The sequence below is a fragment of the Haliotis asinina genome, chromosome 6 (genome assembly GCF_037392515.1).
Source record: "Haliotis asinina isolate JCU_RB_2024 chromosome 6, JCU_Hal_asi_v2, whole genome shotgun sequence".
Taxonomy (NCBI): domain Eukaryota; kingdom Metazoa; phylum Mollusca; class Gastropoda; order Lepetellida; family Haliotidae; genus Haliotis; species Haliotis asinina.
In genome coordinates, this window is record NC_090285.1 from 39,550,873 (window position 1) to 39,567,529 (window position 16,657).

General features: G+C 41.5%; 1 protein-coding gene across 1 annotated transcript in view; it reads left to right on the plus strand.

Annotated features, from left to right (window-relative positions):
• Positions 1 to 629: 629 nt before the first annotated feature.
• The window catches only part of LOC137287872 (protein PFC0760c-like), a 33,696-nt gene continuing 17,668 nt past the window's right edge, over positions 630 to 16,657 (plus strand). The window contains exon 1 of the mRNA XM_067820251.1: positions 630 to 817. Within this exon, the coding sequence (XP_067676352.1) occupies positions 630 to 817 (188 nt within the window). The remainder of the gene's footprint in view (positions 818 to 16,657) is intronic.

Below are 16,657 nucleotides of genomic sequence, written 5' to 3' on the forward strand. Positions count from 1 at the left end.
GAGAACTTTTCACGATTCTTCATATCGTTGTGTATTGAATGACCTAAACTACCAGGAAAAATGAAATATCTCTTGAAATAAATATTTGACCAATAAATATAAACAGTACCAAAAGTTTAATACAATCGCCGAAACATTGAAAGACTAAGTGCAAAGTCCATAACAGACTTACGATCAACCACATCGCCATCATTTAACTATACTGACGGGCAAAAGAAACTTTCTGTTGCAACATGTATCATAATTTCAACAAATAAAATCATTATCAAATGCAAATTGCCCCATCGTTTTTGCCTCAAACATGAATTTGATTACCACAAACAACAGCGCCCAAACGCACCTCTTTACCACTTTCGACGAAAAACAACAAAATGCACGTGCTGTACATGTAAGGGTACAAGGCAAGTGTATGTACGGTATAAAACCACCCCACAGTGCCCAGCAGATCGCACTTCTACAGAAAAGCACTGAGCAATGCCAAGGTTAACTCCAGAAGAGTGAGATAGGGCTATCGGAATGCTGCAGATGGGCCCCACTACGGGTGACGTTGCAAGAACGTTCAACTGTACTGTCGTTACCGTCAGGAACCTTAGTCGGCGTTATCGACAGGCTGGTTAGGCCTCAGACAGATGCAGGACAGGCAGGCCAAGGGTGACAACTGCGCAGGAAGATCGCCACTTGAGGCTATTGGACCTGAGCAACCGCTTCCCAGCGGTGACGTCATCAGCAACAACGGCTCTCGATCACCCAGCCAGTCGACGGACTTTAACAAGAAGACCATGATATCGGGGCCTACCGACTGCACCGAGGAACGCTGGTAACTGATAGACATCGTCATCTGTGGGTGCAATGAACGACAACAGTTAGACGTCTGCAACTCCGTGACTGGCGCCGAGTTCTGTTTTCTGCCGAAGGCAGGTTCTGTATATCTAGAGGCGATGGAAGGGCTCGAGTATACAGGAGAAGAGGTGAAAGGACAGCTCGCTGCTGCGTCCAGAAAGCAGAGACGCATGGCGAAGTAAACGTTATGGTATGGGGTGGCATCTGCGGGGACCAAATGACAGAATTGGTGCTCAACAACGGTAATCTGACCTGCCAGCGATACACTGGACAGGTTCATCTACCGGCAGTTCTGCCATTCCTTTACCAACGGTAGGGCATGTTGTTCCAATAGGACAATCCTTGACCGCGCGTTGCTAGAGTTGTCCAGAACTCCTTTCACGTCAACAAATTTAACGTCCTTCCATGGCATGCACGCTCTCCTGACATGTCTCCCATGGATCACTTGTTTGATCACCTCGATCAACAGATTCGACGGAGACAGAACCCACGAGTTACAATTCAATAAATGGCTCACGCACTTGTCAAAGAATGGAGGTGTGTACCAGCTGACGTCATCAGACGCTTCACCACTACAATGTGAAGAAGACGCGTGCTTGCGTGTATTCAAGCCAGAGGTGGAAATCCCAGATTGCTGTGTTTCACGTTTGGACCGTCTAACAGTGAAATTTCTATTTTGACCACTAAAATGTGTATATTAAGTCAAAGTTTCTTTTAGAGCTTATATTTTTTGTACTGAACATGTGCATATGTCATTGCTTAACAAAATACAACATTCAAATTTCACTAGTCTTTGTTCTTGTCGTTTTTTCAAGCCATCAAATTGTACAAAGGAAAAGTTTCTTTTGCCCGTCAGTTTATTTCTTGGGTCATTTTCAGCTATTGTCAAATATTGGTGTATAGGTATAGTTTCTTTTGCTGGGTAGTGTTCCCGGCATAAACGATACATTCAATAGGTTGCCAAAAGCAGGGGCTGAGCGGTAGCCTAGTGGTTACAGCGTTCGTCGTCGACGAACGGGTTCGATTCCCTACATGTAATGTGTATTTCTGTCCACCCCACCACCCTCTCTCACTCACCTCCACCCACCCTGCTAAAAGCACCGTAAAACCATTTTGACCAAACGTAATTTTCGTCTGTTTTCGTATTTAACTTTGATAAAATATGAAAATGCTAATAGAGGACTTCATTGTTTCATACCTTATTAGAATCTCACTGGTGACTCGTGGTCAACCTTTACACCATGGTCACTTAAGCTGATGAGACAGCGGCAAACAAAACCTACACCCTAAAAACACCCCCGTGAACCCGCGGGGGCACCTCCCCAGTCACACGATCCCCGCACATCAATGTCCCCTTGAAATAATCCTCCCTGAGGAATTCCCCTTCTGCTGAATAGGCGCTCTGGTAGGTACAGGCGACAAAAGTTGGAATTTGTTGACAAGTTCGGCTGAGTGTCAGTGGGCCGATACGGGTGGGAAAAACCTACCCGTTCAACGTTGGCACTTGAATGAGGTAGGCCAGGGTTGGAAGGTTACGTAACTGTCAACATGCGTGACAGCGGGTGTTTCTGAATAAACAAAACAGAAATGTATTGAGGGAGTGACTGAGTGGGTGAGTCGGTGGGTGGGTGAGCGGGTGAGTGAGCGATCGAGTGAGTGGGTGGGTGGGTGAGATAGAAAGGGGGCAAGTGGGCGAAGAGGATGGCAGGAGCAACATCTCACTTTTTTCTCTCTCTCATCCCACCTCATTTAGTCTCTCTCATTTCTTGCCTTGTCTTGTGAACTTTTCTCTCTTCCACTCTTGGACCCGTGATGGTCCCGAGGTAGAATAGGCCTTCAGCAACCCATGCTTGCCATAAAAGGCAACTATGCTTGTCGTAAGAGGCGACTAACGGGATCGGGTGGTCAGCCTTGCTGACTTGGTTGACACATTGCACAGATCGATGCTCATGTTGTTGATCACTGGATTGTCTGGTTCAGACTCGACTATTTACAGACCGCCGCCATATAGCCTGAATATTGCTGAGTGCGGTGTAAAACGAAACTCACTGACTCGCTCTTCCACTCTTACACAACCTTTCACATCCTTTCTTTGCCTCAGTTACACCGTCTCTCTCGTCCAATGTACCATCCCTATTTCTCTCCCCAAAACTCCTCACACGTACCCATCTATCTCTCTAACACTCACACACAAACGCGCGCGCACACACACACACACACACACACACACACGCACACACGCACGCACACCCCTTCCACCTTTGTGTACTCTTTCACCCGCCTCTCACAATATATCATAACAACAATTCATGCATGCTAAAACCACACATGTCATCTGTATCACTGGTCAAATCTTGACTGACAGCGTCCTCCGTATAGTGACACCTTTATTATATTCACCTGTATTTAAGATAATAAACGCAATCTCCATTCAAAGAGGAACATTGACAGCTTCCGGCAATAGAAAAATCCCACATTATGAATTTAATACACGGAAACAGCTCTTTATATACTGAGATAAAACAAATAAAGTGACATGGGAAAATTCAAGGGTTGATTTAATATTGGCCAAGTTTCACCAGCAGCTTTGAATAGCGCTGTGGGAGGAAATTTGAGAATAAATAAACGATCACTGCCATGAAGAAGTGTTCCCTTATTTTTTTCCCTCAGTATGTGTGTAAGGGTGATTATTATAGTTCATAAAGCTATGTAAAATCCCTTTGCAGATGATTAACACCATTAGACTGATATATAATAAAACAACAATGGCTTCCGTTCTCAAGATAAGTTCATAGTATCATATGTCTTTAAACCCTATCAATGCTTTCTGACACACTGTCAACCACCCGGTTCATGTATGTAGAGAGGACATACTTTTCCGCATGGTTTAAATGCACTTATCAAATATCATAGCTTATTGAAATCCCTGATCCTGTGATAGTCGTTTATCATTATTGGATTATATTCTATTGATATGTTTGGTCCTTTAGGGGCTTATTCTCTTTAAAAGGTCTTGAGTATCGATTTTAGTGCATTCTGGTTTAAATCTGGGACTTGGGTATGCCTGTTGTAGTTTACATAGAGTCACAGTATGACACGTTGAAGGGGAAACAGATCGAGGGGATTATTGATCAAGATATTTAAAAACTGTAAATGTAGTTTTGGAGGATAGCAGAATTCAGTCAAACACTTTTTACATCTTTTTAGGATTGTGACAGTTGGTGCATTTGGACACCTTTTGTCTATTTTACCACATTTATGTGTAACTCCGTAGCATTATACAATACAATAGCATTTTGTGGGAAGGAAGTTTAAGCCTAGTGAGCAATTGCATTTTAGTACAGCCCACATACAAGCTTAGTCTGGAGGTATACGTACACATGTCATTAAGTAACGGACTGATAAAAATAATTCTTTTAAAATGAGTCTTTTTGAAGTTAATTTGCTCCATGACTGACCCAGAGCTTACAGCGGTGACAGTCTTGAGTTAAAGACGTTTCGAGAAAGAGTTATCACCCAAGAAAAAATGGGCACGTGACGCAAGCGTGTAACTAGTCTAGTGTCTGAAAATAATTGTGTTTGAAAGACGAAATGTGTAAACTGAAAGAAGCCCTTGTCTTACGAACTCTTCTCTCTTCCACTCTTACACAACCTTTCACACCCTTTATTTGCCATAGTTACACCGTCTCTATCGTCAAATCTACCACCCAATACTTGTTTGAGAAGAACGCGAGCTTAACTGTAAGAGCAAGGGAAAATGGGACAGTAGAATATTTTTGCATGCTTTCTTGAAAACAAAAACATCCACAGTAACAATGCAGTTCGTTCGTTCGTTCGTTCGTTCATTCATTCATTCATTCATTCATTGTTCTCTGTCGGTGTTTCGTTACACGCTGTTTCGCGATGTTCATTGCTGAATCCATATACCATATAATTAAAGGCATAAGCTTACATAACCTTACTCACACAAACAATCAGAAATAGACTTCTTCCATGTCCGGTTGGTCAACAAATGACCACGTCGCAATGAGTTACCTCCCCTTGACCATAAGTCGAAGACCTGAGGAACCTGAAAACCCGAAAAACTCGACTTCAGCTGAGTCTCTGGGGCGAACATTTGTTTGATGATTGTCCTTCCGACAACGATTTGCATACTTGTGTTTGTAATAGTTTTATCCGCAAAATTTAAGAGCAATTTATCACCTTGACATCCCACTCATAACATCCGCGACTTGCAGCCGTCAAGATCTGTCAAAACACTGGGCTCGGCGTCTTTGAAATATACTAACGTGACATATTTCACGTATTTATTGCTCACGTTTAGAAAGGTACAAACATTCATACATTGATGTGAATGTATAGCGTGTCTGATTCTCATGGATTAAATATTATCACCGCATTTGATCCTGCGTGCAATGTAAAATAATGATTAAGCCTCATTTATTGGGGCTGGTTTTAACTTTCCTGTAGTGAGAGTTTTAAGGTGTTAAACTGTAACGGACAACACGTCAGTATCTTCAAATACTGATTGAAAATGTCCCCCCTCCCTACCCACTCCAGTCGTGAGCCTTACCCTCCCTATCATCACCCCACTTCCCTCTTATTGCGTCATGTCCAAGGGTATCAGCTGTACATCGCCCAGATTGTGTTGTCCCGTGTTGTACTGACCTACCCGATAACACGACAAGCTGACAAGACCGCCATCCGGCCTGCTGTGCAGGTGACTACTTAATGACGGGTAGCATCTGACATCGCTGATGCAGTTGTTGCTGCAACATGCAGTGTAGGGCGGGCATCTTTGTTGTAACATGGAGATAGTTGATATTACTGACATAAATCCAATGTTTGACATTGAGGGCGGACATCTTTGCTGAAACATGGAGATAGTTGGTATTGCTTACATAAATACAATGTTTGACATAGACTGACGTAACTGGCATCATTGTCGTTATATATGCAGTGTTTGACATAGACTGGCGTAACTGGCATCATTGTCGTTATATATGCAGTGTTTGACATAGACTGTCTGGCCGCATTGCCGTTGTATCTGCACTGTCTGACACAGACCGATGTAACTGGCACCATTGCCGTTAAGCCTGCAGTGTTTAACATAGACTGGCGTAACTGGCATCATTGCCGTTATATCTGCAGTGTTTGACATACCTTGACGTAAGTGGCATCACTGACGTAACACATGCAGCGTTTGACATTGAGTTACGTTAACAGGTAGAAGATGCCGCAGACACAAGACGTGTCAAATCTTTTCCTGTAAATACATTACTTAGTTTAACAAATAAATTAAAATTAGTTCAGATTCACACGTTCTACAATGTCAGAGTGACAACATCAGCCCACACACGAGACAACTACCCCTCAAGCCCAACACTTCTATTCACAAACCTGGATCATATACCTCTTATATAACTCTCCATGCACGGGAGCCATCATTCAGGGGACTGACACATTTCTGTTATTTAAATATCCGACGCAGCGTAAAGGACAGTATGCAGGGCATAAACACTTTAAAAGGTCTGTATATGAATACAAATTATCAAATTCCAGTGATTTTAAATGGAGTTTGTTGCGTATTATTAAAATACACACAGGACATATTTGGAAAAAAAATCTCTATGGTGTGAAGATGTTTCTTTAAAGGGGTTTATAGGAACGCATTTACGCTGCAATGCCTATGTATACTGGAAGTTTATTGGAATGAAAAGATGAGATGTGTTAAGTGTCGACTGCAGGGTTTAACTACATGTATCTGTTTCTTGATGCTAGTGCGCAAAGATGACATGCGGAAACATTTAAACCAGCATGCTTTCAACTGTCCTCATGGCCGTATATTAAGGAATACAGTGCAATTTACTGCCGTTGTATAACATATGTCCGTTCATCAAACACACTTTTCAAAATACCGTTAAATCAGCTTAGAAATACAAGTGTGATACAATTCGTGTATTCACGTCAGAGAAGGTAGAGATGTACAAATTTAATACTATCGTTCAACCCTACAACCTAGCGGAGTCTTAATAACATGAAATCAAGGGGAACAGTTTTGTATGTCTGTTTTTTCAGATGGAAACTGTTCGATAAACATATAACTGCATGGATACTTTGTCAGATCGAAACTACGAACTGTAAAGACGGTTCATGCAGATAAGGCCATTGGCAAGATCTTGTATCTAAATGTGCTGATGTGGGCATTCTTTCGACGCGAGATGAACGGGTGGTACAATGTGGCAACAGCTGTCTATTCGCTATCTTACCCAGATACCCGACTATGTGGGAGTGGGGGACACTAGTACAACCCTCTTAAAAGCGTGTTAGGCAAACAAAATGGCGTTTTTAAATAGCCCGAGCAGACGACATCCGGTCTCCCAATATGGCCTCCATTCATAGCTTCTCGGATAACTCAATATTGCTTAGTAAGGGGAAAATTAGACTAAGCCCTCTATTCGTTGTGAGAATTCGACTGACGGCATATTATTTTATCAATTTACATAAAAAATCTCACCTTTAACCTGTACACTGTTAACATATTGATATTCTGAAGGCAAGGCGAATTGTCACGAGGGATTGATCCAGAGAGTCACGCGACTTGAAAGAGGAATATGCAAGATATTGCAAGTGCACTTGATGGTTCCACAATCCCCATTGACATCATTATAGAATAGTTTCAGTTAAAATACGTCCATTTCATACGTACCATTGAACTAATGTAATTTTAAAAGCAGGGGTAAACAAAATCCCTCTCATTCATACAGTGTACAAATGTTTACCTAATTGGGGTGACATGCCTGTAAGTATTTGTATAGGTACAGATGTCTTCTCTTCTGTTTAAAGCGTCCGTTCGTTACGCTGAAGACATAGATTCCCCTAAATGGGCACAGTGTGTGAGTCCCATTTCTGGTGTCCACTGCCGTAATATTGCTGGAAGATTTTTGAACGCGTAGTAAAACCATATTCATTAGCTCCCTTTAACAGTGGAGCATGTTTGACGTGTGCCTGTATCTGAAGACATCTGCGTTTTTTGAGAGGCAAATTAAGTCTGTAATAAATGACCACTAGACTGTCACTATCCACCGAATAGATAAATATAGCAGTAGAATTTAAGTCGTGGTTTCAACACGAATCTTGCTCATCAAACCCGATATACCAGTCCCGGGCAGACGTGGATCCCCAGTCGTGTGACCTTACACAAACATACTTAACTAAAATACTTGGTGCGAGAAATCATGTACGACATTCAAAACACTTTCCTAATTCAACGTACTGTCTTTTTCTTCCAATGTTTCAGAGAACGGTAGGACAGGCGTATGGTTAAAGCGTTCGTTCGTCACGCCAAGACCCGGGTTCAGTTCCGCACATTGGCACAAAGTGTAAAGCCCATTCTGGTGTTCCCTGCGGTGTTAAAAGCTGCGTAAAACCATACCCACTCAGTTGTAACGTAATGAATACACGCGAAACACCTTTGAGATGAAACTGCTGACTACAAAGCAGTTATTTTGATATTGCGTTGGACATTGCTGGAATATTGCTGAAAGCGGTGTAAAGCTAAACTCACTCACTCCATTTTGTTAGTCTGGTTTTCTACATTCAGAAGTCTTTGAGCCTAGTTACGCAGATTCTGCTATTGCGTTTATATGAACTCGTAGGAAGTAACAAAACATTCATGCAACAGTTTACATACAAGGCGAAAAGGTGTGAAGCTATCGTAATGAGTTAATCGGCTACAGCAATGTGTTAGAGTTATCTCCCCTGTCTATCACCAAACGTGTCTGTGACGTCATCAGCACCGCCCTGCGCAGACGATAAACTACGATTTCAACATCAAAGACAATCCTATTACTCCGTTAAAACAGCGTCGCCCCGAAGCGATAAAACAGATCCCTGTTTCGAAAAAAGCATTCGAAGGAATTCCAAAACCTTACACCTGCTAAATGTACACTTCTTTGATAACAGACCATCGCAGATGGCGCGCTCTTATTGGTTGCGGACAAATGCAGCAACGGGATTGGTTGACATACTGCGGCTATTATCATGAATGGGTAGATTTCCGATTCATTAGTTGCTAAGATAGAACTGCCCGGGTAATAACTTCGCTTAAAAATTAAAATACAATACAATACGTGCACGTGGTTAAATGCGTCACACTTCAACTTACTGAGGATTTTGAATCTCCGTATGGAGAAAAATCAAACGTAACTGTCATCAGTAGATGTAACATAGCAAGGAATTGTTTACTGAGGTAGCTTAGCTGTCATTGCGTTAAGGCCAAGGTCCGACACCAACATTAATTGAGACAAAGTGAAGCCCATTTCTGTACCCCATGCTGTGATCTTGGTCAAATACTTCTTAAAGCGGTGCAAAACAGAACTCACCAGGGATAATCTACAATCTCTATATAGGCTCCCTGTTCGCACAAAGACTACACCAATGTGATTCCCATCTGCATTTTGTCAACAGTGGACAATCTGTCCACTAGACTTCTTACCATGAGACCCTTCTCGATTAGACTAAATTCTGACATACAATTACATATATGATTGAACATATTTCAGGGAACGCTTGAGCATAATAAATTGACTGTCAGGTCTCTAATGATATGCCGAGGAAACTGAGATAAAACTCATTGATCGTTTTAAAAATATTCTCATGAGAACCTGCAATGAGATGGGTATAGGTCTCAATTGTCTCCTCCACAAATCGTCCTTATATTCATGGGATGTCCCAGTTTTGGGGAAGACGTGATGACGCAGCGAAATGCCTAATGTTTTCATGTTTCCGAAACACTCTTATACGACATTGCGGCAGATAGCATCATGGACACATTTTAAACATATTTTCACGAGAGCGTTAGGGTCGCAGGTCGGACATCAGAGGGAAGATGAATACAAGATGCACTGGTATGGAGTACAGGCCGACACGGTGTATTTGTATGTGGACTGTTGGCGGGACACATCCGGCTCACTAGGTGGGTATGTTGCATGTATGTAAACTGTCGAGTAATACTCAGTAGAAACATTATAGTGGCTTTAACATAGACGCAGCACGTACAAATTTGCCCCAAATAAAAAAATATAAACTTTCGTTATGATTTGTGTTTAAACGCTACACTAAACAGGAGTTATCTCCCTTGGACCCGACCGCGAAAAACGAGTGTCTTCGCTTATGAGGGCGGTAGGGTAGTCTAGTGGTTAAGCGTTCGCTCCTCACACCAAAGACACCCGGATCGATTCTATAAATCGGTACAATGTGTGGAGTCCATGTATGATGTTCCTCGACGTCATATTGCTGGATTGTTGCTTGAAGCGGCGTAAAACCATACACACTCACTTCAATTTCCACCCTGTTCAATCAGCTTCGATATAAACACATCGAATAATCTAAATACACTAGCATTAGTGATCACATAAAGAGGAGAAACCAAATAAACAATAAAGAGTAATGCGTCTGAACACAATTTACTAAAACGGAAAAAGTGAACGAAACATTAAAAAACCCTCAGTTACTTCAGTTCCTTTTAAAATCATTACAGAATTTCTGAATCAACCGATAACCCCAATTAAAGCATAGACAGGTTTTTATCGGTTTCGATAGCACACAGTTAAGTTAAGCCAGATAAAGTTTGTTTGATATTAACCACAAAGGTTACGAGAGACGTGGAACAAGGTAGCGGTCAAATGTTAAAGATTTCATTATCAACACGCCGAACAGACACAGCGGGCGATGTGTGTTGATCTATGCACCAACAGGTGCAAAATGTACAGAGACAGGTGCACGAGCCCCATGCATGAAACTACTGTCCATGCGTCCACCATTCAATAACATATTTAACACGTTTGAGGAGGCACGTCTTGTTGCGAGTTACGTCACTGCTAAGTGACTTACGTCAGTATTACGTCATAATGCGATAACTGAGAGTGTCTTATGTGGTAACAAGCAATATCTCAATTAAATAGTAGCGTTGTATAGAAGGAATGACCTTCCATGCTGTGAATCATCCCCTCCCCAAATTTTCCCCATCCCCCTAGGCACGGAACAGAGTCATCAGTTAAAGAGATTGTTAACAACATCACAAGCGTTGAGTCAATTTTACTTATCAAATGTGTAGAGACAGTTGGCTATCTATTGTAGTTTAGTGTTCGGATTAAACAGCGCTGTAGCGAGTTAATGAGCTCTTTCGTGTCAGGTTGTTGAGCCAGAGTTAAATACATGTACGCGTATTAAAGAGGTCGGCCTATCCGGGTTAGTTGAAAAAACACCGGGGTATGTGCATGAAATTTATAGTGACACGATCTGGACGCGTGGGATTTGCGTAAGAATTTATTTTCTCCTGGAGAAAGACTGTGTCCTTGGTCGAAGGGGAGGTGTTAGTCTGGTCTTAGTCCCGTGAACCAAAAGCTTGTTCACTTGCGTTTGTATGCTGTAATTGAAAGTATTTGAATGGTGTTATAGAGTGTCGATCTACGGAAAATTCGAGCCACGCGAATGTCTTTTCTAAGGAATTGAGTTTGGGTAGTTCACTGTACCTGTTATTTTTGAAGAGATAACCTTAGGTCATCATTTTTTGTTCGGTATTTTGTCGTTAGAATTGATTTTCAGCAAACCCATGCTTGTCGTAAGAGGCAGGCTTGGTTAGATGCGTCCTCGTAATATTTCATTTGCGCGGATCGATGATATGGTATCAATCACTGGATTGTTTGGTCACAATTCACAATTGCTTCCAAATGAGGGAATGCACTGAAAAAAAAAAATCCGTGATCTAACATTTCATGTCATACATACTGCAAAACAAACCTCGGTGTATTTTTCATAATACATCCGAAAGATGAAACAAGCTAGCAAGGGGGCTGTGGGGTGCCTACAGCGTTTGCTTGTTACGCCGAATGCCCAGGTTCAACTACCACATGGATACAATGTGTGAAGCCTGTTTTTGGTATCCCCAGCTGTGATATTCCTGGAATATAGCTATATGCGGCGTAAAACAGACTCACTCGTTAAAGATACATTATCCAACACTAGTATTGATACAACAGGTTAAACTTACGCAGTGTTCTTAAACAACACATCATCTCTTAAAAGCTGTTAGTGATCACGAGCAATAATTTCCAAAGCCGTTGTTCCCTCGATCTGTCATTATTGTACCCCCTAACAAATACAACAAAAAATATATATTGCTCGCCAGCTATAATCTTTTAAAAATATTTCAGAATCAGTGCCACGCCGCTATTATACTTCATGCAAATATAGTGGACCCGTGACCCCAGTATAGTGCTTGTTTGACAATGTTTTGCACTTTGATTTGCTCCTTCCGGGAAATTCGTTTAAAATCTTTATCCAAGGTTGTAGGGTTGACCGTGCCCTCCAGGCCTTATCTCCTGGGGGTACATCAAGGGTGTCTCGACCCCCCTTAGTCCTTAAAGTGCAAGATAGTGCAGCCTAGTTTCACGTAGATATAGCCCAACATTGTGAATGTGGTCCTAGGGTTTCTAATCCCCTGGAATAGGGGTGTAAGTAATGTGTTTGTAAACAGACACGAGGAACAGACAACCATTTGACGTTACGTAACGTCAAACGCAGGACGAGACGTCATAGGGACGTCAGAACGAAGTGTTAGTGCAAATCTATTAGGGAGGAAATACCCGTGAGTTGATAGTACCGTAGATATCTACTGATAGATTATCGCCTATGGGAATGTACATACCATCGGAACAGACAGCCGTTGGTTGTGATGGATCGCACGTTTCACCGATAGGCACAGGGCGGTGTATATAGCATTCTATAAATGTTTTCCGTGGAACCTTCACAATACTTACCTCGATGTCAAACATTTCCATAACAATAGAACCTAAACATTTTATATGAAACACACTTTTGAGTTTATTTTGAGTTAGATGATGTATGTGGACTTAAACGGGAGTTACATTCATCACTAACTTCGAAGAAGTTAAAATAGATAACATTTGATTTCGTTTTCAGTACAGTAAACTGCGTTTATACCGAACACGCTTCTAACGAACTGACGGGTGTAACGAACTGGGTTTTTGTTTTGTCCCTATATTCTATATTTAGTGGAAATGTGTGTAACGGACTATGGTTACAACGAGCTAAAAGCAGTGGTCATGTGTACTTCAGTTCGAGTTTACCGTAGTTTACGATTGTATTCCTTGAAGGTTAATGAGTATAATTCTCGGTGGTATGTTGATTGTTCTGATCAGCGACATTTTTAATATAATTCTGATAAACGGTTCCACTCACGCTGACAACAAACGTTCTGCTTTCTCTAAAAGCATACATTAGAAAACAGTTGCTCATTTCTGATGAAATGGATTACAGGGTGTTTGTATCTGTCACTCAAGCCGTCCATCACTGTCACGCCGATGTAGTGATATTGAACACTATAGCACAGCGGCCGGTGATACTGGCTATACTCCATGTATTAGACTCCTCAGTCAAGTCTGTCAAACTGTGACATGCCAGAGAGTACAATATCACTCTTAACCGAGAAACAGGCATGTGACAATCATTTGTTATGTAATGCGGAAATATCCGTGATTGATGTACGCTGATGATGCTAGTTTAAGAGCAAAAACGCCAATTAGGGATTAATGAATGAATTACACTTCGTGGGAAATGCTTCAGAGGAAATAATGTTGTTATATTGCTATATGGGTCAGGGCAAAAAGTGTAAATAACGACCTTTCAATTGTAAACTAGGCGAGGAGCTCACGGAACAAGTTAGGAGAGAAAGAGAGAGAGAGGGGGATGAACAAAGTGCATTACCATCTATCATTTATGTACAGTTGTGCAGTATTCCTGTTCACTGTTTTCTCCCTCTTTCGTTCTCTCTCTTTCTTTCTCTCTCTTTCTCCTTCTCTCTCTTTCTCTTTCTTTCTCTATTTTTCTTTCTTTCTCTCTTTCTCTCTCTCTCTTTCTCTCTCTCTCTCTCTCTCTCTCTCAGCCACACACACCCAAACCACTTTTCTTGCACTTCATTGTGAGGCCGACATGCCGAGATTCTAAATGCAGTTTTACCTGAAATATTCATGAGCTGAAGTTTATTCCTTATGCCTGACACATTTACATTTGAAATTCTAAAGTGAACTATATGCATGTATACAACATCCAAAGGTATTCCTGTCTGGTTGTCTATCATAATACACATATTAATACACAAAACACCCCGGTCTGCAGTACATCATATTTAATGAATGTAATTTGAACAGTCGCGCCATAATCTTCATAAATCAAGCGACAAATATTCTAAAAATCTGCATAAACACAGTAAATGAATCACTTCAAAGACGTTTTCTACCTGGCCCTGTAGGAAGCGGAACATTGATAACAAGTGGAGAGATTCCCCTTGCCATAACAGCCCCGGGGTTGGGATTATGTCTGGAGGGGACAGGATTCATGTTGACTCATTCCATTCTTAGAATTAATCCCGAAGCCAATTATCTGATTATCAACAAACCAATCAATAGATTATTTAACTCTCGTTGTTCCGCCCATCTCCGTAAACAAGCCGCACACAGGGTGAAATACGCCCTGTGTCTCGCCGACACTGGGACAGTCCATTCATATTGCGGGGGTTGGAGTTGGAGTTGGAGCGGATATTGATAAGTAACATCCTTGTATTAAATGTGAAAACAATCATCAGTAGAGCACTGTTAATTTAGGTATCTGTGTAAAACTGCGCCTCTCACATACTTACATATACGTACATTATACAAGTACATAGTGCATGTAATATCCCTGGACCCCTCCATGTATATAGAACTGACCCATGTGAAGTCCTCTCCATTGATGAAGATACTACTGACGATGTACAAACGTACCTGGGGTCTTATTGTTTACCCCTCGCCAGGAACGCCGTCCCTCCCCTCTCTACATTGTACCATCAGGCTCTCATCTTTGCCAGAGTGTTTGTAAATCAGCTCTGATGAGACAGTCGAGTGTGCGGTAATCGGCAACAAGGGACAGATTATCGGAATGATTGTCCATAGAGATTCCTCTCAGTACATTAAAGGACGCCGACATGCATTACGTCACAAAGATGGTTACCGTTTGGGAACGAAACCGTGGGATCCCAGATTTCTGTATGAGTTGATTTCTATTGATGGCCACCTTTGGAATATTCTAAAAATAAGGCCTTATCTAATTTGGATCCATCATGAATTTGCCATTGAAGCTCATTCGTCCATATTCCTATTGTTAAAGGATAACTGTAAAGTCATATTTTAAACAACATTGATACAAAAACACATTTAACTTCGGACTGAGACGAATACTTCAGAAGCGTCGCCGAGCCAGTATTTGACAGGATTTGAATTAGACGCTCAGACCCTGAATATATGTAATTTGATAGAAACAAATTATTCCTTTCAAGCTGAAAAGGACTCCCAATGAAAAAGGAAATTTTGAACCCGAGGAAATCTATGCATGCTTCATTTAGAGCTTAAACATTGCAGTAATGGCTTGGCAGAACGGAAGAAACTGCAGTTTAGGAATTGTGAGACAGACTAGGCTTGAATGGTCCGAGAGATGTTTCAGGGTCATTATGAAATTAGTGCTAATGTATTATTATGATGATTATTGTTCCATGTGTTCGTGTAGGCGTTCGCACAATCCGTCTGTTTTTCTTTCTGTCACATTTTTCTTGTAAATCATGGTCGTAAATAGACCAGTCAGTGTTTTTGATAGACAGAAGCACCGAACATTGTTCCTTTCCACAAACTAAGGGCGGCAGTGTAGGTACATAAGTACAATGTCTGACATCAACGTCTGGGGTTCATTGCTAGAATATCGCGTACGCACTCTTCGACTTACTCAAACACAAGACCACCTTAGGACTGTCAAAACGTTGAGACTTTACGATATGTTAGTACTAAGATTGCTTCTTGGAAAGTGAACAACTAAACAACATTGCTTTGTGAAATGGGCCCTGAACAACACTAACATACACAACAGTGACAGTGGGGTAACCAGTGATGTTAGTGATGCCAGTGATGCAAGAGGGGTTCACTGAGTCACGCTTATAAGGCATATATTCCCATGTGAGTGAGTGAGATTACCTTCACGCCACACTCGACAATATTCAGGCTATATGGCGGCGGTCTGTATATAATCGGGTCTGCACCAGACAGTTCTGTGCTCAACAGTACTCAAAATGAGCAACGATCCACTCAAGTGGGAACCGATGACATGTGTCAACCATGTCAGCGAGCCTGACCACCCGATCCCATTAGTCGCCTCTTACGACAAGCATCGGTTACTGAAGATCACTTTTAACCCGGAATTTCGTTCCATGTGCACTATAATAGATGTGAACGATCCTTGCAATGGCGTTAACGGATGTATAGAAGGTATAATTTGTGTCCAAGACAACCAAATTCCAAAATTCAGACATAATCATCGTATTTTGTTACCGCCTTCTACCGAGCAGAGTTGCACACATAATGAACACAATTTCCAGAAGAATGCCCCCATTAGTATTTGAGAAAACCAAAAGGACTTATGTACGTATCAAGCTAACTACCGTAAAAAAGTTCAGGAAAGCAGGCACACCCTTCAAAATAGTCCAAAAAAACTACAAACCTCATCAAAAAGCTACCAAGCTGTAATACATTTCATGAAATATAGTTTAAGACAATACTACTGGTTTTATACCAAATGCATGTATGACCATTGCAAAATATCTTTATTTCTTTTTTGTTTCATAACCTGGTCTGAAATCGTCCCAACGATAGCCAGGTTTCGAGTGAGTGTGTTTAGTTTTACGCCGCAGTTACCCCACCACCCCGAAAGTTTC